This window comes from Pongo pygmaeus, chromosome 19, assembly GCF_028885625.2.
Source record: "Pongo pygmaeus isolate AG05252 chromosome 19, NHGRI_mPonPyg2-v2.0_pri, whole genome shotgun sequence".
Classification (NCBI taxonomy): domain Eukaryota; kingdom Metazoa; phylum Chordata; class Mammalia; order Primates; family Hominidae; genus Pongo; species Pongo pygmaeus.
Window position 1 is genome coordinate 78586855 of NC_072392.2, and position 25550 is coordinate 78612404.

At 48.4% G+C, this 25550-nt stretch overlaps 1 protein-coding gene across 10 annotated transcripts in view; it reads right to left on the reverse strand.

Annotated features, from left to right (window-relative positions):
* Window positions 1-25420, reverse strand: part of PLEKHM1 (pleckstrin homology and RUN domain containing M1) — a 57916-nt gene extending 32496 nt beyond the window's left edge. The window contains exons 1-5 of one of the 10 annotated variants that reach the window (XM_054457450.2): window positions 21952-22089; window positions 20549-20648; window positions 14084-14172; window positions 9255-9502; window positions 6448-7074 (exon numbers count right to left, since the gene is read on the reverse strand). In XM_054457450.2, coding sequence (XP_054313425.2) covers window positions 6448-7074; window positions 9255-9502; window positions 14084-14131 — 923 coding nt within the window. In that variant the 5' untranslated portion in view covers window positions 14132-14172; window positions 20549-20648; window positions 21952-22089. The other 9 variants (XM_063656793.1, XM_063656791.1, XM_054457453.2 and 6 more) reach the window with 9 other exon arrangements.
* Window positions 25421-25550: the final 130 nt, after the last annotated feature.

A 25550-nucleotide genomic window follows, 5' to 3' on the forward strand; every position in this document is an offset into this window, starting at 1 on the left:
CAGAGGGAAGAATGCAAAACTGCTGTTTTATGATTTAAAACAACCCACACCCTCTAAATGATCCACTGCACTCCCCCTCACACAGTCCTCCTCTGACACTCCCACCACGTTTTTCCTGGCCAGTATTTAGGCAGACTGGGTGGACAGGTGATTTGTGGAGCCTGGGATCTCAGGCAAAAAAGCTCCCCAGCAGAGAAAGAGGACTTGGTGTGAATGAGGACTTACTGGCATTCTGAGCAGGCTAGCTGTGGGCCTGGAGAGCTTGCTCAGCCAAACACATGGTTGTGTGGGCAATCGTTTCCCCAAACATGGTATGCAGCAGAGCCTCCTCCTCCACAGCACAGGAAGTAGAGATGCCAGGCCTCTGTGCCCTGGGGCAGGGACTAGGAGAAGCGAGGGCTAGGCAGGTTTCCTAAGCGAGGTCATACTTTGTTCCTGTGCAGGCACTGGGACAGCAAGGGGAGGTACAAGGGCTGGTCCCCTCAGAGCTGGACTGGATGTGGAGACAGTGAAGCCTCACATCCCCAGAAACTGCTGCTGGAGCTCAGTGTATACCAGGTGTGTGAGGGTGGATATGCGTACACACGAGATGTGCCCCTGCTCACTCTCCATGGTGGGACTGCCACTCCCTGTCTCCTCCGTGCTGCTTCCTGGGGCCACAGGGAGCAAATGTTACTGCCTTGGTACACGTGCGTGCACACACACACTCACACATACACATTGCACAGAAACATGCCCTGGGCCCTCTGGAATGTGCACTGACTAGCAACTGCTCCTCCCTCTCCTGAGGCTTCTTCTGAGGATCCAAGCTCCATTTTGAAAATAAACCCGTTTGCTATCTCTTCTGCTTATAAAACCAGTGGAGCATGTCATGGGCAAAGCCAGGTTCAGGTGGCCACAGGCTGTCTAAGGCCCCAAAGCCTCCATGCATCTGCCCTGATGGCTTGGACTGGGTCCAGAAGATACATGAAGCTCTGCTTAATTTGGGCTTATGGAAATGAGGACTTTAGAATTCAAGTTGCTTACCTGATTGTCTTCCCAGTGAGCTCTGCACCATCTTAACCCCAAACAACATTTCAAGACTTTATAGTCAAGAATAGGTGGCCAATTCATACATGTATAAGCAACTGATTTTGGCCGAGTGTGGTGGCTCACATCTGCAATCCCAGCACTTTGGGAGGCTGAGGCGGGTAGAATCACAAGATCAGGAGTTCAAGACTAGCATGGCCAAGATGGTAAAACCCCGTCTCTACTAAAAATACAAAAATTAGCCAGGCTTGGTGGCAGGCGCCTGTAATCCCAGCTACTCGGGAGGCTGAGGCAGAGAATTGCTTGAACCCGGGAGGTGGAGGTTGCAGTGAGCTGAGATTGTGCCACTGCAATCCAGCCTGGGTGAAAGAGCGAGACTCCATCTCAAAAAAAAAAAAAGTAACTGATTTTCAACATAGACACCAACACATTTTAATGGGGAGGGAATAGTCTTTTCAACAATTGTGCTGAGATAAGTGGATAATCACATGCAAAAGAAAAAAGCTGGACTGCTATCTCACATTGTACACAAAAATTAACTCAAAGTGGATTAAAGACCTAAAGGTAAGAGTTAAAACTGTAAAACTCTTGGAAGGAAAGAGAGGTATAAACTTCATGTCTTTGGATTAGGCAATGGTTTCTTAGATGTGAGATCTACAGCATAAGAAAGCAATAAAAAATAAATTGTAATCCCAGCACTTTGGAGGCCAAGGCGGGTGGATCATCTGAGGCCAGGAGTTCGAGATCAGCCTGGCCAACATAGCGAAACCCTGTTTCTAATAAAAATACAAAAATTAGTTGGGCATGGTGGTGTGTACCTGTAATCCCAGCTACTTGGGGGGCTGAGGCAGGAGAATCACTTGAACCCGGGAGGGGGAGGCTGCAGTGAGCCAAGATCACACCACCGCACTCCAGCCTGGGCAACAAAGTGAAACTCTGTTTCAAAAAACAAAAATAAAAAACGTTTGTGTGGTTTTTTTTTTTTTCAGACTGAGTCTCACTCCGTCGCCCAGGCTGGAGTGCAGTGGTGCCATCTCGGCTCACTGCAAGCTCCGCCTCCCGGGTTCATGCCATTCTCCTGCCTCAGACTCCCGATTAGCTAGGACTACAGACGCCCGCCACAATGCCCAGCTAATTTTTTGAATTTTTTTTTTTAGTAGAGATGGGGTTTCACCATATTAACCAGGATGGCCTCGATCTCCTGACCTCGTGATCCGCCCACTTTGACCTCACAAAGTGATGGGATTATAGGAGTGAGCCACCGTGCCTGGCCAAAACGTTTGTGTTTTAAAGGATACTATCAAGAAAGTAAAAAGACAACTCAAAGAATGGGGGGAAATATTTTTAAATTATACAGAAGGGCCTATTATCCAGAATATATACAGAACACTTATAAATCAACAATAAAAAGACAAATAACTAAATGTTTAAATGGGCAAATGATCTGAACAGACATTTCTCCAAAGAAGATATCCAAATGTTTGATAAGCACATGAAAAGACACTCAACATCATTAGTCATCAGAGAAATGCAAATCAAAACTACAATGAAATACCACTTTATACCCACTGGGTTGATCATAATAAAAAAGATAGAAAATAATAAGGGTGGGCAAAGATGTAGAGAAATTAAAGCTCGTATATATTAGTGGTGGGGATGTAAAATGACGCAACTACTGCAGAAAACAATTTGGTAGTTCCTCAAGAAGTTAAACATAGAGTTACATATGACCCAGCAATTCCACCCCTAGGTATGTAACTAAGAGAATTAAAAACATGTCTACCCAGGCTGGGCATGGTGGCTCATGCCTGTAATCCCAGCACTTTGAGAGGCTGAGGTAGGCGGATCACCTGAGGTCAGGAGTTCACCTGGCCAACATAGTGAAACCCTTTCTCTACAACAAATACAAAAATTAGCTGGTGTGGTGGCAGGCCCCTATAATCCCAGCTACTCGGGAGGCTGAGGCAGGAGAATCGCTTGAACCCAGGAGGCGGAGGTTGCAGTGAGCCGAGATCACGCTACTGCACTCCAGCCTGGGGGACAGAGCGAGACTCCGTTTCAAAAAATAAATAAAATATAGAATAAAATAAAATACAACAATACCATCAATTGAGCACTATTGATGCCTCTGTGCCAGGGGCCATTCTAAGTACTTAAATCTAAGTACTTAAACCCTCCAGACTATATCTATGCCACTCAGTGATGATTATAATACGGATCCAATCTACACGGAAGAAGCTATTCAGGACAGTCAATTCACTAGACCAACTGCAATTTGGTTTCTGCCAAACAGAACCGCTTTATATTAATAAATTTCATTTTGAGTGTTGTGTCTTTTATGCTTTTCTTTATGTTTAATTTGTGGATGTTTTGATTTTATATGTGTAATGATAAGCACAAGGAATTTATGTCTAATTTAAAGTTACAAATATTTAAATAATGTAATAACTTTGATGAACTCTAAGTGTCGGTGAGAACATTTTACCCTTGAAATATACACTTCAAGAAATGCTGGTCTCTGTGGATGCTCAAGGACTAACTTCAAGGCCCAGCTCTACGAATGCTGGTGCTGCCTGTGTGTTGGTGCATCTGTATGTCTTACATTTGCCAGTTACTCACACCACTGTCCGGCATTTGTCTATACATCCTGACCCTTGCCCCTCCAGTTTCCCCATAATAGCCAGGACAACACTTCCTGCACAGAGAGGATGGTTACTGATTCAGTGACCTTAAGCTGGAATTTTCCAATCACAAGACACATGAGATAAAGGAGAGACATATGACAAGGGGATGGCTGGCTGGTCTGCAGAGGAGGCAGACACACAGGAAGGGCTAAGACAGGTGAGTGAACTTAGGTCATGCCCTGTGCCCGGGTCACACTGCAGGCCTGTCATGCCATGGTCCCAGTGGTCACGGGAGGCAGAGACTGCTCCTCCCCAATGTATTCTATCTAAATTCCTCCATTTAACATTTGAAAACTCCACCTAATGTGCTCAGAAGCCATTTCTGGGCCTACGAGACAATCTCCTATATGTGTTTGACTAACAGGCAATGTGCCTGACCTTCCTGGGCTTGTAAGTGGTGGAACAGGACTTGAAACTAGGTCTGCTCCAACCCCAGTCCATAACACCACCCAATGCGGGTGCTCTTTCCATGCTGGGTGAGAACCCTGGAGGGACCTGAACCAAGGCGAGGGCACAGGATGAGTGGAAAGAAGGTCCCAAACACGTGGGACCTTCTTTTCCGCTGATGCAACATGGATCCAGCTGAAGGAGGCTTTTAATAAGAAGTTCCCATTTTCCACCTATCAGATGAGCAAATATCCAAAAGTTCACTAATACCATCAGCTGGCAAGGCTAAGAAACAAGGACATTCCTGGTGGAGTGTAAATGGGCAATAATCTGTGAATATTCCATATTAGTCTATCCTTTTGCTCGGCAATTTTGCTTCCGGGAGTTTACTCAACAGAGATAGCTATGCAGAACTAAAAGACCACATACACAAGGTTATTTATGAAAACACAGGCCCCAGCACCCATTAAATACTGGGCTGATTAAGTAAACTAAGGTACATTCATACACTAGAACAATATGCAATGGAAAAAAAAGAATGAGGCTGGGCACGGTGGCTCACGCCTGTAATCCCCAGCACTTTGGGAGCCTGAGGCAGGAAGATCTCTTGAGCCCAGGAGTTCAAGACCAGCCTGGGCAACACAGTGAGAACCCTGTCTCTATAAAAAATAAAAATAAAAATAAAAATAAAAGAATGAAGAAGCTCTGATATGAAAAGATCTTCTCCAAAACAAGATATAGAACAGTGTGTATATACTGCCTTTGTAGGCGAGAAAGTAATAAATAAGGAAGAAATTTTAAAAATCTTTTATTTTTTTTTTTTGAGGACAGAGTCTCGCTCTGTCGCCCAGGCTGGAGCGCAGTGGCACAATCTCGGCTCACTGCAAGCTCCGCCTCCCGGGTCCACACCATTCTCCTGCCTCAGCCTCCTGAGTAGCTGGGACTTCAGGTGCCTGCCACCACGCCCGGTTAATTTTTTGTATTTTTAGTAGAGATGGGGTTTCACCGTGTTAGCCAGAAAGGTCTCCATCTCTTGACTTTGTGATCTGCCCGTCTTGGCCTCCCAAAGTGCTGGGATTACAGGCGTGAGCCACTGCGCTCAGCTGAAAATCTTTATACTGGTATTTGTTGTAGATGCATTTAGAAATTTGGAAGAATATACAGGAAATTGATTATTATGGTTTTAGAGGTGGGAGGAAAGAACAGAGTAGAGGGAGAACAGGAATGGGAAAGGCTTTCACTGTATATGTTTTAGATTTTTTTTTTAACCATAAAAAGATTATCTATGCAAATTTTTTTTTTTTTTTTTTTTTTTGAGACAGAGTCTCGCTCTGTCACCCAGGCTGGAGTGCAGAGGCACGGTCTCAGCTCACTGCAAGCTCCACCTCCCGGGTTCACGCCATTCTCCTGCCTCAGCCTCCCGAGTAGCTGGGACTACAGGCGCCCGCCACCACGCCCGGCTAATTTTTTGTATTTTTAGTAGAGACAGGGTTTCACCATGTTAGTCAGGATGGTCTCAATCTCCTGACCTCAAGATCTACCTGCCTTGGCCTCCCAAAGTGCTGGGATTATAGGCGTGAGCCACCGTGCCCGGCTGCAAAAAAATGTTTAAAAGGCTGTGTGAAGAAGGCTCTGCCCAGTTCTCTCTTCAGCCTAGTTCATCTGCCCCTCATACTCTTCCACACATCTGTCTGTCCCCACCTGTCCACCACCTCCTGCATGCAGCACTCAGGTCCTGTGTCCCCCAGGAGGTATCCTGTGAAGTCACACTCTTACGCGTTATGTTTCATCTATTTGTTGGAAGTTTTAAATGTACCTTGACCTATTAGTTTCCTTCCTTCTAGAAGAAGACAACAATATTTTACACTGTGCCTTGTAGAGACTAAGTATCTTGTTTTTTTGTTGTTATTGTTTGTTTTCAGTTTTTGTTTTATTTTATTTTATCTTATTTTTTTAATTTAGAGGCGGGATCTTGCTACATTGCCCAGGCTGGCCTCGAACTCCTGGGCTCAAGCAATCCTCCTGCCTCAGCTTCCCAAGTGCTGGGATTTCAGGCATGCGCCACCGCACCCGGCCAAGTAACCTGCTAAAAGTCACCGGGGCAGAGCTGGAGCCCAAACCAGCTCTAAGCTGTTCTAAGTCCACTTTCTCCACTATGCCTGTATTGCCTGCTACAGTTCCCAGCGACTCCAGTCCCTGGAGAAGTCGATGATGACTCCCTTGGCTTTCTTTAATTACTAATAGAGTTCAGTAACAGACAATCACATGCTGTGGGAAGAAAGGGAGGAGGAGAGGAAAGAAAGGAGGGAGAAGAGAAGATGGGAAGGAGTGGGGGCAGGGTACTCACTCTTGCAGAGACCGGTCTGAGTCCTCAGCATTTGCTGTGCCCAGGTCTGAGTCGTAGGACATGGGTTCCTCGCAATGGTCTGGACTCTTGGAGCCATTCTCTTGGAGTAAGCAGCTATCAGAGTTTAGGCTGCAGGACAGCTGGGATGAACTGGCCGTGTCCAGGCTGAGGGAGGAGGCAGTTAGCTTCTGGTTCCTCCGTATCTTATGGCCCGAGTGATGGACTTCGATGTCCTCAGAGCCTGAAGAATGGGAAATGGAATCCAGAGATTCCTTCCGCTGTAGTTCTGCACCAGAGGTAGAGAGAGGGTCCAGCTCAGAAAGCGGGCAAAGCCCAGACAGGGCCAGTGGGGTGAGCGTCCACTCATTTAAGATGGCAGACTTGTAGGAGAGTTCGAAGGACAAGGACGTGAGGCCCTGCAGGAAGCTAAGGAGGAACTCGCCCTCCTCAGCATCCCGGAGCAGGGCGGTGGGCTGGTAGTACTCATGCAGGCGGGCCTGCTCCTGCAGCAGCAGCTTCAGGTAGCACTCCATCAGGCCGTCGTTCAGGGCCAGCCGCAGCCATGCCCGGCAGCGGCCCACATCCGTGTTGACAAACGTCAGGTGCTCCAACTCTGAGATGATGTGTCTGGGAAGGGAGAACAGACGTGTTTCAAGAAACTACCCCAAATCACAGAGATGTGCTTTTATCTACTTGTTAGCAGGAACCAGGAATAACCACTGCAAATAGATACAGCCATGAAAAAATATTGGGTAATAGTGTTTTAGGCCAGATGTGGTGGCTCACGCCTGTAATCCCAGCACTTTGGGAGGCCAAGGCAGGCGGATCACTTGAGCTCAGGAGTTCGTGACCAGCCTGGGCAACAGGACGAAACTCTGTCTCTACAACAACAACATAGCCAGATGTGGTGGCTTGCACATGTAGTCCCAGCTACCCAGCTACTGGGGAGGTTGCGGTGGAAGGATAGCTTGAGCCTGGGAAGCAAAGGTCACAGTGAGTGGAGATTGCACCACTGCACTCCAGCCTAGGCAATATATATATATATTTATATATTATATAGATATATATTTTTTGAGATTGGAATTGTGAAAGATAATTTCCATGTTCATTCCAACTACCACTGGGCCCCTGACATATCTGCTCATCCAAGGCATGCTGTCAGAGCTCCTTAAGTGCAAAGTCCTTGGAGCAATGAAGACGCAGGGTAAAGACATGGTCCCTGCCCTCAGGCACAAGGGACTGATGAAAAAAGCCATAAAGGGTAGGAAATCAACAACCCTGTAAGAGGATTGGGGAGCGCTCCAATTACAGCATATGGCGGAAGAGTGGGTGGTTTGGTTGCAAGGCCAGGAAAGAGAGGGTCTTAAATATCAAATCAATAAGGCAACAGGGAGTAATGGCCCCACACCCAGCCATGCACCAGAATCCCCTGGGGAACTTGAGCAGGATACAAGTTCTGGGACCCCAACCTAGTGAATCAGTCTCCAGGCTAGCATCTGGGAGCCTGTGGGCTACAGATTTTTGTTTAGAAAAGTGACTTGACCATAGTCATGCAGACTGCAGGGTAGATGTTCTGCATAAGGCGATCAGACCCCAGGTGTACCAAACTCAGTCCCGGAATGCCTCGGTCTGATGTACATGCCCCTCTGAGGTACCACAGTCCCTGGCGCGGGTTTATCTCCTCCATGGGAACGTAGACCGCACTCTACTAGGCTCAGTGAGTAAGCTCCAGGGAGCTTCAGCTCAGTAAATGTTGACCAGATGATGGACTCAAGGAAAGACAGAGTGAGATAAGCGGGACAAATAGAAAGCCAGTGTCACTCAGGAAAGAAGAAAGAACGTGAGACAAGGCAGTGGCAGTCAGCATGGAAAGGAAGATTAGAGACTGACAAGGCTTCTTTTGGGCTGAAGGTGGCATTTAGTAGTCCTTAGAGGCACAGTGCCAGCTACTTGCTCAAAAGCCCAGACAGTTAGGGGCCAAAGAGATAAGTGTCTCAGGGTGAATATTCATATGCTTTTCCTGATTCCACTTGTTAATAAAAATAACCCCATACCTCCTTAAGAGATAACATTAATGGCTGGGCGCGGTGGCTCATGCCTATAATCCCAGCACTTTGGGAGGCGGAGGTGGGCGGATCACAAGGTCAGGAGTTTGAGAGCAGCCTGACCAACATAGCAAAACCCCATCTCTACTAAAAATACAAAAATTAGCTGGGTGTGATGGTGCGTGCCTATTGTCCCAGTTACTCAGGAGGCTGAGGCAGGAGAATTGCTTGAACCTGGGAGGCGGAGGTGCCAGTGAACCGAGATCATGCCATTGCACTCCAGCCTGGGTGACAGAGCGAAACTCCGTCCCAAAAAAAAAAAAAAAGATTTACAATTCGGATGTTCGAATAATCTAAGGCAGGGTCAGCAAACGTCTTCTGTAAAGGGCCAGATAGTAAATTCTTTAGGCTTTCCAGGCCACACAACCTCTGTTGTAACTATGTAACTCTGCCCCAGTGTGGCAAAAAAGGTGGTTCCTGCTAAAGGTGACCAGTCTCACCTGCTTTTTGTGACCAGTCTCAAAGCAGCCACAGGCTCTTGCCTGAGTGCTGAGGGTCTCAAGATCTGCTGGCACACTGGCTGGGAAGCTTGGTCTAGAGATAAGCCTTTCTAGAAGACACTTTCAACCCCTACCTCACCCTATCTCTATGCTAGAACACAGGGCACCTCTGTTGGCTTCCTGAACAGCTGGGGAGGAAAAGCCAAGTGTCCCATACTCTGCTGCTCCTCCGCAAAGCAAAACCTCTCCAGCTAAATCTCACTTGTGAGTGACAGCTTTCAGGAGGGACCAGAAGACAGGCTGGGGCAGAGGCTTCTGGTGGGCACTTTTCTTCCTTTTTCCTCCGGCCTCAGCTCGGATGTGCTTGGCGTGCAGGCCATGGATAAATACGGCCTCCAGGGCACTGCACATGGTGTTGGCATCTCCGTCTTCACTAGTGACCACTGTGTCCAGGGACACGTACTGCTTCTGCAAGGCTTTCACGGATCCCACCAGCTTCTTCTTGATGACCTAGGCAGCACCACACAGAACACAGGCCTTTAGCGGAAAATCCTATGGAGAGTCCCTAGAGTGTAATCCTTTAGCTGGTGCCAAATACATATGCAACCACATGCACACACATCTATGGGTGTGTCTGTAGATTCCTTCTGCAAAATTAGCACATTGTTAACTATAGCAAAGAAAGATAAAGCATAGAGAAGAAAAGGAAAATCACACACACTACCCAGAGATAATTACTGTTACTGTTGTTTCATATGTCCTTTAGTGTAGATACTTTTTGTTTTTTAGACCAAACTTAAGTGAACTTAGAGCCATATAATCTTGTGTTTAAATATTGGCCCCATCATAGCTGCAGTGATGGGAGCTTGGGTAAATCCATCTAGGACAAGGTGGGGGGCTTCCCACCTTTTTTACACCGACAAGCTTCTGTAGAGAATCAATAAGCTACGAGGCAAAAACCAACAAACAAAAAACACCCACACTGCTTTAGAACAATAAAAACATGAGGAGAACAGGAACATGGTTTACTTTAAGAAAGATCCTAGGCTGGGCGTGGTGGCTCAAATCTGTAATCCCAGAACTTTGGGAGGTCAGAGGCAGGAGGACTGCTTGAGTCCAGGAGTTCAAGGCTGCAGTGAGCTGTGATCACACCACTGTATTCCAGCCTGGGCAACATAGCAAGACCTTGTCTCAAAAGAAGAAAGATCCTAGGCCTGGAAGCCAGAGGACTAGGCTCAGTCCTAGCTGTCAGTAACCAAACGGGCCTCCTCAGACATTCCACTTAACCTCTTTGAGCCTCAATTTCCTTATCTGTTAAAGTGGAAATAATACTTTCTGATCTATAGTACTATGAGGATTCTCCTGAGGACAGGACTACCTTTTTTTTTTTTTTTTTTTTTTAGGGAAGTGGTTTCTGGTGAAAACCAGAAAACGTACTAGATAAATTCTAAAAAGAGGCTGGGTGTGGTGGCTCATGCCTGTAATCCCAACACTTTGGGAGGCCAATGCAGGCGGATCATTTGAGGTCAGGAGTTTGAGATCAGCCTGGCAAACATGATGAAACCCTGTCTCTACTAAAAATGCAAAAATTAGCCAGGTGTGGGCCGGGCGCGGTGGCTCACACCTGTAACCCCAGCACTTTGGGAGGCCAAGGCGGGCGGATCACGAGGTCAGAAGATCGAGACCATCCTGGATAACACAGTGAAACCCCGTCTCTACTAAAAATGCAAAAAAATAGCCGGGCGTGGTGGCAGGCACCTGTAGTCCCAGCTAGTCGGGAGGCTGAGGCAGGAGAATAGCGTGAACCCGTGAGGCGGAGTTTGCAGTGAGCCGAGATCGCGCCACTGCACTCCAGCCTGGGCGACAGAGCGAGACTCCGCCTCAAAAAAAAAAAAAAAAAAAAAATTAGCCAGGTGTGGTGGTGAGTGCCTGTAATCCCAGCTACTTAGGAGGTTGAGGCAGGAGAATCACTTAAACCCAGGAGGTGGGGGTTGTACTGAGCCAAAATCATGCCACTGCATTCCAACCTGGGTGGCAGAGTGAGACTCCATCTCAAAAAAACAAAACAAAACAAAACAAAACAAAACACATATATATAAAAGAGCTGAGTGTGGCACTAAGACTAGTGTTTTATTCATCCTTGTGTCAACACTTGACACTGTGCCTGGCACATAGAAATACTCAATAAATGTTTGTTAAATGAATACACCACAAAATGTACATAGAGTCTTTTGGAAATATAGAGTAAAAATTGAGTATAATTAGGCCGGGCGCCGTGGCTCACGCCTGTAATCCCAGCACTTTGGGAGGCCGAAGCGGGCGGATCACGAGGTCGGGAGATCGAGACCATCCTGGCTAACACGGTGAAACCCTGTCTCTACTAAAAATACAAAAAAATTAGCCAGGCGTGGTGGCAGCGCCTGTAGTCCCAGCTACTCGGGAGGCTGAGGCAGGAGAATGGCGTGAACCTGGGAGGCGGAGCTTGCAGTGAGGCCGAGATCGCGCCACTGCACTCCAGCCTGGGCGACAGAGCAAGACTCCGTCTCAAAAAAAAAAAAAAATTGAGCATAATTATAAGTATGTGAAAATCACATAAGTGGAAAAGGACTGGAAGGGATTAAAGAAAAACTGGTTTGAATTGTTGGGTGATAGGATTATGGATACATATTTTAATCTTTTATTTTGATTTCAGCCAAAACAATAAATGTTAACATTCTTTGAAAAGTTAAATTTGAAAAAAGGTAACAGTTTTAATGAGATATAATTCATACACCATAAAATACACCCATTTAAAGTATACAGTTCAATTGTTTCTAGTATATTCACACAATTGTGCAACCATCACCACTATCTAATTTTAGAAGATTTTCTGGCTGGGCACGGTGGCTCACGCCTATAATCCCAGCACTTCGGGAGGCCAAGATGAGTGGATCACCTGAGGTCAGGAGTTCAAGACCAGCCCAGCCAACATGGTGAAACCCCCAGCTCCACCAAAAATACAAAAATTAGGCGGGCATGGTGGTGCACACCCGTAATCCCAGCTACTTGGGAGGCAGAGGCATGAGAATCGCTTGAACCTGGGAGGTGGAGTTTGTGGTGAGTCAAGATAGTGCCACTGCACTCCAGCCTGGGCAGCAGAGTGAGACTCTGTCTCAAAAACAAACAAACAAACAAAACAAAACAAAACAAAACAAAAACGACTTTCATCACCCCAAAAGGAAATACTGTATATTAGTGATTGCCAGGGGCTGGGAGAAAAGGGAATACGAAGTGAATGCAGTCACTAATCTATTTTCTGTTTCTGTGGCTTTGCATATTTTGTACATCTCACATGAATAGATATCAATACAATATAGGACCCTTTGACTTATTTCACTTAGCATATTTTCCATCATGTTGTAGCATGTATCAGGACTTCATCCCTTTTTATTGCCAGAAAATATTCCGCTGCATAGATATACCACATTTTATTCATCCATTCATCAGTTAATAGACATTTGGGTTGTTTCTACTCTTTCGCTATTATCAATAATGCTGCTATGAACATCCATGTACAAGTTTTTGAGTGGACTTATATTTCTAGTTCTCTTGGGTATATATCTAGGAGTGGAATTGTATACATAACCCTACGTTTAACTTATCGAGGAACTGCCAAACTGTGTGCCAAAGTGGCTGCACTATTTTACATTCCCACCAGCAATATATGAGTTCCAATCTCTCCACACTTTTGCCAGCACTAGTTATTGCCTTTTTTATTACAGACATACTAGGGGACGTGAAGTAGTATCTCACTGTGGTTTCGATGCACATTTCCCTGATGTCTAATGATAACAACCATCTTTATTGGCCATGTGTGTATCTTCTTTGGAGAAGTGTCTATTCAAATCCTTTACCCATTTTATAACTGGATTATCTGTCTTTTTATTGTTGAGTTATAAGTGTTCTTTATATGTTCTGGATACCAGACCCTTATCAGATATTTGATTTGCAAGTATTTTCTCCCATTCTGTGGGTTGTCTTTTCATTTTCTTGATAGTATCCTTTGAGGCTCAAAAGTTTTTAATCTTGAAATAGTCTAATTTTAAATGTTCTTTTAAACGCAAGATGTTATTAGTATATTATATTTTAAAAGTACATACATACTTTGTTCAATTGAACACCTAACTAGGTGTTGGGTTAGGGTATACAGGGAGAAATAAGGCATACCCTCAAGAAAGGCATACCCTCATGGAGTCAGTTTGTGCAGCTGTTGTTAGAAGGCTGAGTTGGCCAGGGTTCTGCCCTAGCTCTGGAGGGTCCTGGGGTGGGATTCGGCAGGCACTGGGGGTGGGAGAGTGGGAGTGCAGAGGGGAGGGAAGAGCCTCTGCATGAAAGCCAGCTGGGAAACAGGTAGAGCTGGACTCTCCTGTGGCCAGGACGGGGAAAGGCATGTCTCTGAGGGCTACAGTTTCTTTCAAGCAGAGAGTTCTCTGAGCTGGGAAGCAGCAGTGGGGAGGAAAGGGAAATCCTGGCTTCTCCCCGAAAGCCATCTCAGGATGCTGCTAAGGGACCAGCCCCAAAGCTACCTGACTTCCTGCCTCTCCAAGAGAACAGAGAGCTCCATCCAGAGTACCCAAGATAGCCCAGGAGGGTGCAAAGGGCTGTCTAAGAAAAGGTCCTAGGGGGCTCCAGTGAACTGCTCACAAATAATTACATTTAGAATATCCTAGAAAATGGTAAGTGTTCAGATACATGTAAGTTACCAATTTACCCCCATTACTGAAACAACAAACCAGTGCCTGGGAATATCTGTTTCCCACCCATTCAGTGCTTTGATCAGACTGTGACCAAATCATGGCCTAAGGGCAGAGGGCTGAAGGGCTGAATGGAAATCCTTGGTCTTCAGGTTACTGATCTTAAATTCCCACTGCTTTTCATAAATCTCCATCTTATCACCAATAAGGTGATCTAGAAAGGACAGGGTCTAGCGGGCTGTGATGGCCGAGTGGTTAAGGCGTTGGACTCGAAAGGACAGCTTGAAGTGAGGCAAGCTGATGATACGACTGTCCCCTGCAGCCCTTCCCCGCCCTTGATCCTCCCTCGCCCACCTACCGGGATGGCAGCCTGGGGGTCCAGTCCATCCTCCACCACTGAAAGCATCTCCACTCACGCAGCTGCTCCCTCAGAGAATCACATGACACCTGAAGAGACAGATGGCAGCCAGATGAATGGGCAGGCAACTTTCCCCCAGCCAGAGTCCATTCCCAGCAAGCAGTAGGAGGTCAGCCTCTCTTACTCAAACTGCAACCAAAAAGGCCTTTGAAGAACACAAAAGTAAAAACTGATAATAGATTTGAAGGAAAGAAACAAGGAAGGAAAGCCCAGGGGGCTCAGTACTTGGGAGGCAAGGAGTCCTGGGTGCCAGGGGTGGGTCCACCCCAAGGAGTGGGTGGTAAGGGCGCTTCACATCAAATGCTGCCCAGAAAGCCAAGGCCCTGTAGGATCGAAATCTGTAGGCAGGGAACAACACGCTGATTCAGATACGGAGCTGCAGGTTCGAGAGGGAGGCTGCAGCTGAAGGTGGCAGGAACCCACTGGGACCAGGAAGCAGAGGCTCACAGGCTTACACATCACATTCAGGTACTGGGTCCTGCAACACCCTGCCCCCACCCCTCACTACTGTCCCAGTCCAACGTCTGGCAGCTCAGCAGTAAAAAGTACAACTGGAATGGCTTCAAAAGGAAAGGGCTCCCTTGCTACACTTCTGCTCCTCATTTGGGCTTTGAGGGTCTGGCTTGAGCAGCACAGACAGGGGGACTTCTCTAACCGGGACGACCACGAGGTCTCATCGCAGTTTGCCACTAACCAGGTAGGCATGCTCAGACCTCTTAGATGGAGAATTTGTAAATGCCTGTCACAGGGCCTGATATGTACCTGTACCTGATATGTTGTACTTGGTATCTGTCATCCCAGTGGATGTGGCCAGCTAAACTTACAGACCAAGAATGTCATCGCCTAAATGAGTATGCAGGAAGAGTTGAAGTCAGTGAGTGGTTAAATCCCTCAGGGCTGCTGGCTTCCTCCTGGGAGTGGGTGGGGTGGGGTGGGGTGGGGTGGGGTGGGGTGGGGTGGGGACTTCAGCCTGAGCCTGAGGGGACTGCTGACTGGCTTGGCCCCACCACAGCAACTTGGACAGACCTGGACCAGGCAGGCACATTCACACATAAACAAATCTCTAGCCAACTCCTGGCTGAGCATCAGGGGAACACCGGGAAAGGTGATGGCTGTCTCGGCTCTCAAACAATCGCCACACAAAGTTAACAAAACCAAGAAAAGTTAAATGGGCTCGATTCTCTTTACATATATTGCCTAATTTATAGCGCTAGGAGTTCTGTTTTATTGTCTCCACTTGACAGATAAGGAAATGGCAGCTGACCCAGGTCAAGGAAGTTCCTGAGGTCCTAGGGCTGATAAGCAGCCTGACTCCACCACCAGCCCCCAGGAGGAAGCAAACCCCAGCCCTAGGAAAACCGGACTCCTGAGTGAGTGCTGTAAACCAAAAATAAAATTCTAAGCCCCCCAACTGCCTGAATGAACCCCCTCTTGGCCAAAGGGATTTCGAAAAAACTGAAAACTGAGTTCAGGCCATGACAGGAAGTGGGGCGTGGGCCATGCCTCATCCTGGCCTTTCCCTTTTGGAGCTTAGACACAACCGACCAGCTTAGACATAACCGATTCTGTTAACATTAAAACAGAATCCTAAGACTGACAGAACAGACTCTCAGCAGTTAAGACACCAACTCCAACCTGACGCTGGTCTAACATCACATGGGAGATGACAGGCCCTAAGGAAATCAAAGTATCTTACCCCCAAGTATATTTTTGACATAGTTTGGAATGGCCCTGCAAAGCCATCTCTTGTGGGGAAAATTTATATCCTGCAGAGATTCCCTTCCCTTTCTAGGTCTTTTCCTGAGTTAGGGGAGATTTAACTAAGAGTCTGACACCTTAGAGACATTTACCATCTATTCTTTTGAAGGCTTCATCTACTTAACATGAACCTTGGCTTTCACAACCCACCTTATCTTAACCCCAAGCTTTTCTTCTGCTGACTTTAACTCTTTAGGCAAAGTTTAACCTTTTCAGCCAATTGCCAACCAGGAAATGTTTTCATCCACCTTACCCTGTCCCCACCAATGTATACCTTACATGTATTAATTTATGTCTTTGCCTGTAACTTCTGCCTGTAACTTGGATAAAAATCAAGCTGTACCCCAATCACCTTGGGCACATGTTCTCAGGACCTCCCAGGACTATGTCATGGGTCATGGCCCTCACATTTGGCTCAGAATAAACCTCTTCGAATATTTAACAGAGTTTGGCTTTTTCATCAACAGTGCCATCACCTCAGAGCTAGGATTCCAGGGGTGGTCTGGGAAGACCCTTTCACTGGGGGCCGGGAACAGGGGGTGCAGGAGAACATTAAGGCCAGTGTGGCAGGAAAGGTTTCCTGGACAGCCCTGGAGCAGCATGAGGTTTGGAAAGCAGACAGGCAGGCTGGCCCTAAATGGTGGAAGGTGCTCTGATTGGATCTCTGGCTTCTGGGGATAGCAGAGGGCAAACAGGACACAGGGAGTTAGGACCCAGAGCCAACCTCCCTAAGTCAGGCCCCTCAGGAGGAAGCAGGCGTGTATGGAGGATGGTTCCTGCAGACCCAGTAACAGGCCGGGTGCTGCAGATGGCCAGAAGAGCCCTCAGTCCTGACTACAGCCCCATCTGACTGCCTCACCCTTCACCATAGTCTGCTCCCAGCTACCCAGGGATTCTCAGGGCCCTCCTCCGGAGACCAGTTCCACATTCTGGCCACGGGGTGACAGGAAAAGGGGGTTGTATGCTGCAGTGACTCTGCATCTAGGGTCACTTCCAGAAACAGGCCTGGTCTTGAGGTCAGGCTCCATCAAGGCTACCCTTTTGCAGCTCAGCAGGCCACGTCCAGCTTCTCTGGCTCCGAAACCCTGGGCTCCAATCCCAATCCACAATTTCCAGTGGCCTGAGGCCCTCAGGCCCACCCTTCTAGACAGAACCCAAAGCCCCAAAGTTGCCCTTCCCTTAACCAGCTACAGGGCGGGGACCCTAAGGACTTAGACCCAGTAATTTGAATTATAGCCCAGGCCCATTAAGACCTCATTAACTAATTAGCTGAGAGTAATAGAGTATTCACAGAGTATTCACTGGGAGGAGCAGGCCATTGGTAAGTGAGTGCTCTGGCCAAGTAACAGTATGCTAAGAAAACAAAATAGGCCAAGTGCCGTGGCCCACACCTGTAATCCCAGCACTTTGGGAGGCTGAGGCAGGAGGATCACTTGAGGTCAGGAGTTTGAGACCAGCCTGGCCAACATGGTGAAACCCTGTCTCTAATTTAAAAAAAAAACAAAAATTAGCCGGGCATGGTGGCCCATGCCTGTAATACCAGCTACCATACCGGCTGAGGCAGGAGAACCACTTGAACCCAGGAGGCGGAGTTTGCAGTGAGTCGAGATCGTGCCACTGCACTCCAGCTGGGGCAGCAAAGCAAGAATAAATAAATAAATAAATTATTTATGTCTCAAAATAAATAAATAAATAAATAATAAACTGAAGCTGGCTGGGCGCGGTGGCTCACGCCTGTAATCCCAGCACTTTGGGAGGCCGAGGCGGGTGGATCACGAGGTCAGGAGATCGAGACCATCCTGGCTAACATGGTGAAACCCCATCTCTACTAAAAATACAAAAAAATTAGCCGGGCGTGGTAGTCCCAGCTACTCGGGAGGCTGAGGCAGGAGAATGGCGTGGACCCAGGAGGCAGAGCTTGCATTGAGCCGAGATCGTGCCACTGCACCCCAGCTTGGGCGACAGAGCGAGACTCCATCTCAAAAAAAAAAAAAAAATTAATAATAATAAACTGAAGCTAAGAGAGACAGGGCCAGACAAGAAAAGGGTCACTTGGCCTAAAACAGAGTCAGAAATGCCACAAAATGACTGACAAGAGCTCAGAGAAATCCAGCAGAAGAGCCACTTGAAAATTCACAAGATAGGACTGGGTCTCTGGGGTTCCGGCCACAATGCAGGACACCTCTGTTTGTAGGCAGCCATAGCACCCCACCTATCCGCATCTGTTCCATCATGCTCAGGGAGGCAGGGCTCAGATGGTCAGTGACATAAGAACCCATGGCGGGAATCGGAAGGAGGCTTTGTGTCTCTTGACTGTGGGGACAGCACTGCGTCACCCACCCTGGTGGCCCAGATTCTGAATCTACCATCCTATGGAACTGGTTCCACTTTCTGTCCTCAAAACGCTCTTCATTGACACAAAGAACCAAAGTGAAGAGAGGTGTGGCTTCAAGGAGACCTACCTGAAGGGAGTAAGGCAAAGCTGGGCAACAGTACCAAAGGGCTCTTGAACATGACTGGTGAAAGCTTAGCAGGGGAAAGGTGACTGGTGCCATTTAGGAAGCCCCAAACCACACCAAGTCTACTGCCACCCTGTGTATTCATTCACCCTCACATAGCTCTCCAGAGTGCAGAAAGCAAGCTTCTCCGATGTCCCTCTCTAACCTCATTTAATTCTTACAGCAATCCCGTGACAGAGTGATTATCCCTGTTTTACAGAGGACAAAACTGAGGCTCAGTAGCAATTGGCCTTGGGTAAGGGACAGAACTCTCTGGTTTCTTCGTCCCAACTCCTGCATCTTTCCCTGGAACAAAAGGCCTCAGGTCTTTGGCTCAAATTCAGGCAAACTATTACTTCTTCTTTAGAGGTACTCGGAAGCTCCATTTCGTTACAGAAGGTCTAAAACCAACAAGAAATAGTTCTGCCAGTCAGGTTTATAGCCCCAACCAGCTGAGCCCAGGTCCTACCAATGCTCCTAAAGTCTCAGAGCTATACTTTCTTAAATGTTCCAACATAGTTAGGAAGGAACAGTTCCAGTTGGTTTCCTGCATTATGCTGCCTGGCCTTCTCTATATGTCCAATTTCACTTCCTCCAGAGATCAAGGAAGCAAAAAAAGAGAATGACTTGGATGAGACTTACGTTAAAAGAAGAAAGGGATAACCTGGTTTCACCACTCTCAAAACACTCCACCATCAGTGAACAGCAACCTCTTCTCTTGAGGGACTCCTCAGCCACTCCCCACGGCCTTCTCTCCACTGGCTGAATTGTGTAACTGGCTGTTCAGAGCCACAGCCTGGCTTTAAGCCATCCAACTGCTGTACCAATTGATGAGTCATGTTTTTTCAATTGGAAAAGAATGACAAAGTTATCCTCTGATTCAGAAAGGCAGCTGATCTTTCAGGCATGTGAGTGCTGACTGAGGAAACTGCACCTCTGTCCACCTGAGGAAAGTTGGATTTCTGTGATGGGTGGGATGGTGGGGGTTGGAGCTTTGAAGCAATTAAATACCAGATGAAGGGTGAGAAACTTCTAGCCTGTGATTCCCAGACTCAGGGCTAGTGGATGAGGGCAGAATTGTGGAGTCAGTGAACACTGGCTATCTTTCTTTTCTCCCTCCTTCCTTCCATCCAATATCACCCAGCTTCCCTGTATTCTTGTCCCATATCCCAGAGGATTCTAACAAGGACCAAACTCTGAATGAATGAAAACAGGACCATTGCCTGACCCATTCACCATTGTATTTCTAGTACCTAGAACAGTGCTTGGCACACACTGGCGCTCAAAAAATAAGCTGTTGAATGAATTGATTAATAAAATAAAAACAAGGCACAGGGCAAGTACCTCCACTTCATACACTGTGGAAAGTGGGGGTATATAACTCTTAAGTGCTGGGGCAACTGTGGAGCTCCTGTCATTAAGCCAAGCTGCCAATAAGGCTGAAAACAACTTAAATATACGGCATATTAATGGGAGGACATTGAAGGTAAACAGCATTCACTTTTCAAAGGAATACGACTATAAATGGCAAGCAGAGACAATGTTCTTTGGGGCCCTTTAAAACTGCAATCAGCCAGGCGCGGCAGCTCACGCCTGTAATCCCAGCACTTTGGGAGGCCGAGGTGGGTGGATCACCTGAGGTCAGGAGTTGGAGACCAGCCTGATCAACACAGAGAAACCCCCATCTCTACTAAAAATACAAAACTAGCTGGGCATGGTGGTGTATGCCTGTAATCCCAGCTACTCGGGAGACTGAGGCAGGAGAATCGCTTGAACCTGGGAGGCAGAGGTTGCGGTGAGCCGAGATCGTGCCACTGCACTCCAGCCTGGGCAACAAGAGTAACCTCCGTCGAAAAAAAAAAAAAGAAAGAAAAAAAAACCTGTAATCAAATGGCCCACCCATCTGATGCCGGGTCCTCAGGATTCAGAGAAAATGTGTACCAAAAGCCCCCAGGAAACTAAACGCTGAGCATGGGACTTGGGTGCCTCTGGAATGTCCTTCTGCCTCAGCTACTCTGAGATATCATGGTTCCCTGTGTTCATGGAACCCAAATGGCCAAAAGTCAACGATCCAGCATTTACAAGAAAAGAAAGCGATTCAAGAGCCTCTGTACCCACCTAGGCCTCAGCCTCCCCAGGACCTACTCACCTATACTCTTCACAACAGGTAACATTGCCTCTGGCACCCATCATATCCCCTGAATTCAGCATCAGGATTGATCTGCCATCAGCTCTGGCAGGGACAGGCCCTTACAAATGACAGGAAAAGGAAGATGAACAATATTCTGTGACCACAGCCAACACCACACAGAACTTCTCAGAGGCTCTCCAGGGCCAGAACACCAGCCAGAAGGAAGTGACAGCTTCCATCAGTGAGCTGAGTGAGTGGCCATCTCTCACCTTCCAGATATTTGAATGATACCTACCATTCCAGCAGCCAGCACAACTCATTTAATATGAATGCCAGAAACACAATCCCTGAGGACAGGTACAGGAGACCAGATGCCAGGAAAAACCCCGGCCGACCCAAGAGTTGGGGAGAGCCCACTGCTCCTCCACCCTTATTTACCACCTGAGGCCCTGCACCCGCCAATCATGCTGCTCAGTCTCTAACTGCGGGTCTGAGTGAGCACCTACATTTGGCTGTTGAGGGGCAGCTGGTGGAGTTGGCAGGCGACTCTGCACTAAGTTTTCAGGTTGAATGGGAGTTGAGTCGAGGGAAGGAATGGACGCAGAGTTGGGGTGAAGAGTTGCGGTGGGCCAGCGGGGGTGAAAGGACATGGAGATGTCATTTTTAACAAGATTGGGTGAGGGTGGTCGGAAAGGAGGCAGCAAGAGTTCGGGACAGTTTAGCAAAGACTTAGGGATGGGTTGTCCTCAGTACGGCAGGAGACGCAAAGGAAGGTATACAGTGGCTAGGAGACTAAGGACGAGAAGACACAGTTAAGACTTGGAATAAGGCTGAGATCGGAGTTATCCAGAAGAAAGCGGTGAGCTCAACAGGGCACCTACTTTGGGGGTGGGTCTTAGATGAGAGGGCAGAGGTAGAATGTTTGGGATGAGCAGATCTTGGGGAGCTGGACAGGGGATGGGGGTGACTGGGATAAGAAAGCTGAGACAGAAAAGGGGAAACCTGAATGGTGGATCTCTGGGAGGTGAGCGCGGAGCATCGGGATTACCAGAGGGGTGCGCAGAGAGGATGAGGTGTGTCAGGGCGGGGCGAACGGACGTGGCCGAGATCGGGGTTGGAACTGGGGTAAAGTGGGGTCACGAGAGAAGCTGCATTTAAGCAAGACCGCTGGTGAGGGGATGCGTGCGCGGGCTGGGGGCTGGACAGACGGAGGGGACCGGGCCACAGCGGCGGTGCAGGGGGAAGGCTGGGTCGGAGTGGGGCGGGCGCGGGCTAGGCAGGGCTGATGGCTCTGAAGCCGGGCAGTCTCAGGGTAACCAGGGGCTGGGAATCGCGGAGGGAGCGGGAGGCCCACCGCCCGTTCGCGCCTCAGCCCTGCCACCCCTCCGCGGCCCTCCTCGCATCTTGACCCCCTAACTCACCAAGCGGGGCGAGAAGCGAGGCGAGGGGCGCTCCCGGCCGCTGCAGCCCCTCAGCCTCCGAGCCGACGATGCGGTCTCTCGGCCACTGACAACAGGAAGCGGGGCCCCGGCCCCTGACGCCATCACGTTGGCTCGGCGCTCCGGCCCTGCCCCCGGCCCGCGGCACCAATCGCGCTGCCCGAAGGAGCCTTGGGGGCGGGGCCAGCTGCTCCCGGAAGTCCCTGGGAGCTGAGCCCCGGGGCAAGAAGCGAGGTCTTGGAGGCTGGGGAACTGTGGGCGCCTGCCGGGCGCAGAGAGGCGAAGGCACCGGTGTCAGGGAGAACGCATTCGTTACTGCCCGCCTCCCGCAGGTCTGCGTCAAACTAGATCCTGGCTTCTGGGTTCCTGACCTCGTTTGGCCTCAGAACCATCTGTGCAACATTGGGGCTGTCACTTCGCCTCCCTCAGTTGAAGAGTTCCCACTTGTGAGTGGGACTAATAACGCCTGGCCTATCTTTGCCTCCCCGAGGGCAGCAGTGCAGCCCGTGGGGCGGAGCCCGGGCCCAAGTTGGAGCCTCCGCCTTGCGCTTTCAGGATAAACATAGTTGTTTTGACCAGACTTTATCCCAAGGGAACGCCTTGAAGTCCCCTTGGGCAATCTCCCGTGTGTAACTCGCCCATTAGCACCGCCTGGCTTGAAGCTTAGGGGCCTGGTTATTCTCTTCTAGCCCGTGTAGAGGATTTCTTTCTTCCTGTTTCTGTTTTTGAGACAAGATCTCACTCTGTCGCCCAGACTGGGGTGCTGTGGCACGATCACGGCTCACCACAGCTTTGACCTCACAGACTAAGTGGTTCTCCCACTTCAGCCTTCAAGTAGCTGGGACTACAGGCATGTACCACCACGCCCAGCTAATTTTTTCATTTTTTAAAAATTTATTTATTTTGTAGAGACAGGGGTCTCTCTGTGTTGCCTAGCCTGGTCTCCAACTCCTGGCCTCAGGCGATCCTCCTGACTCGGCCTCCCAAAGTGCTGGGATTACAGGCATGAACCACCACACCTGGCCTGTATGTCGTCTTTCTAATGCAAAAGTGACATTTCTCTTTCAGATGAACTCGGAACAAAATGTCATAAGTGGTGACCACAGCTAGTGAAGAGCAGGGCAGGGAGTGTTCGCAGGGACCCATGCTCTGGACACTTTATACTTGCAGGCTTTGGTCAATTGGGAGCCTAGGGCCTGAGTGTAGATGAGGGGAGGTACTGCTACATGCCAGTCCTAAGTGGGCACAGGGGTTGGCTGGGAAATGGGCCAGTTCTTGGAAGCAAGCTTCACTGCCCTCGGCCTGGGCGTCCTGTGCTCTTTTGGCTTCTTTGGGTAGGAAGGTGTCCCTCCTATCTCTGCAAAGGTCAGAGTCCCACTGTCTGCTTTCAAGTATAAAACCAGCACTTGGGGGTATGACCCTGAGCTGTATGAGGGCCGCCCTTTCAGTAATTCTCTCTCCAGGAGTGAGAACCTCCCCTTCTCAATTTTAGACTAGATGGGTCTGAGTGTGTTTAGTGCAGTTCATGGTTGAGCAGGAAGATTAGAAATAAGGACATAGAGACAAACTATTCTCTTGGTGTTAAACTCATTTTAAACAAAGTGGAAAGTAAGGGATTTAGTAGGGAAATCCTTTCACCTTGGCAAAAGGATAGTATACAACTGGCACAGCATGATCCTTGGTGGCTTGACACAAGCATTCCCTGTCCCCCATCAAGCACATGTCCCTCAGTAATTCCACTGCATTTTTGTGCAGCTGCTGTGTGCTGGAGCTGTGGGGAACCCCTCGGTAATCTCTTGTCTGCTTTTTAGGAGCCCCTATCTCCAGGACTTCTCTTACTTCCCAAGCCACCCCGCTTCTTTGAAAGGTCTGCAGGCTTGTCTACCTCTTCTCAGCTTGCTCTGCATGCCTTGGGGAAGCTCTTAAAGCATGGATCATGAAGGAGGGGGGTGGAGGAGAGGGAAATGCATGTTTCCACAAATGGACCATAAGCCCAGCAGGCAGGCTCCGGATGGGATTAAAAAACCCTTACATTATCATGTGACTTGCACAAGAAAAAAGGTACCTGCAAAGGGCCAAGGGACCAGAGAGGAGAACTCGAGAGGTATCCTGGAGGAGGTGAATTTTGATATGAGCTTTCTAGGTGAGTAAAGGGCATCACAGGTGAAGGGACTGGCTGGTAAGTGGCCAGCAGATAGGAATACAGGCTGAGCTCAGGGGAGGGTGCACCCAGAGGTGGGGAGGAAGTTGGAAGTGAAAAAGGAGGCTGGGTGCGGTGGGTCATGCCTGTAATCCCAGCACTTTGGGTGGCCGAGGCGGGTGGATCACTTGAGGTCAGGAGTTCGAGACCAGCCTGGCCAACATGGTGAAACCCCATCTCTACTAAAAATACAAAAATTAGCCAGGTGTCGTTGTGTGCGTCTGTATTCCCAGCTACTAGGGAGGCTGAGTATGAGAACTGCTTGAACCCGGGAGGCAGAGATTGCCGTGAGCCAAGATAATGCCATTGCACTCCAGCCTGGGCGACAGAGTGAGATCCTGTCTCAAAAAAAAATTTTTTTTAATAATAATAAAATATAAAAATAAAAGGAAGTGAAAAAGGAAAGGGTAAGGGGAGAGGGCCAGAATGGAAGGGGAGCTGAAGATTGAGCAAGGCAAAGTTGGAGGCCAGTGCAGGAAGGGCTCAAACCATTTGCAAGGATGGTTCACATCCCACTGGTCTGTCAGCTTAGATTTAAAGCACTACCCAGAGTTATTCAAAGCCAGACAGGAGAACTGCAGGCATCAGAATGCCCTGGGGACAGGTCCAAAATGCAGATTCCTAAGCCCCACACTAACCCTAAAGAGTCACTCTAGGATGAGGTCCAAGAATTTGGGCTTGACCCCACCTCTCCTGTCCCCTGCCCTCATCACTGAGGACCTAAAGGATAATGAAAGGGGGGAATCTGTGCCCTAAATAATCCCTTTTGGCAGTTACTTTCTGTTTTCAAAGTTCAAGTCTGTCCTCCGGGACTAACCTAGGAGATGAGGGGTAAGGGAATTAACATTTATGGAAAATGGAGGAACCCACATAGGCACCTGTGTTCACCTTATATTCCTTACCAGCCACCTGAAAGGCGGGTGCTGCCATTATCTCCATTGCATGGATGAGAAAATAGGCTTAAAAGAGGTTAAGTGGCCAGGCGTGGTGGCTCACGCCTGTAATCCCAGCACTTTGGGAGGCTGAGGTGGGTGGATCATGAGATCAAGAGATCCAGACCATCCTGGCCAACATGGTGAAACCCTGTCTCTACTAAAAATACAAAGAATTAGCTGGGCGTGGTAGCACGCATCTGTAGTCCCAGCTACTCGAGAGGCTGAAGCAGGAGAATCGCTTGAACCCAGGAGGCAGAGGTTGCAGTGAGCCGATATCAAGCCACTGCACTCCAGCCTGGTGACAGAGCGAGACTTCATCTCTAAAAAAAGAAAAAAAAAAAAAAAGAGGTTAAGTAACTTGGGGGGGCCACAGCCACAGAAGTAGTAAGTGCTAAAGTAGGGTTCTTACCTAGTTCTTTCTGATTCTAGTTTCAGCTTTGTTCAGT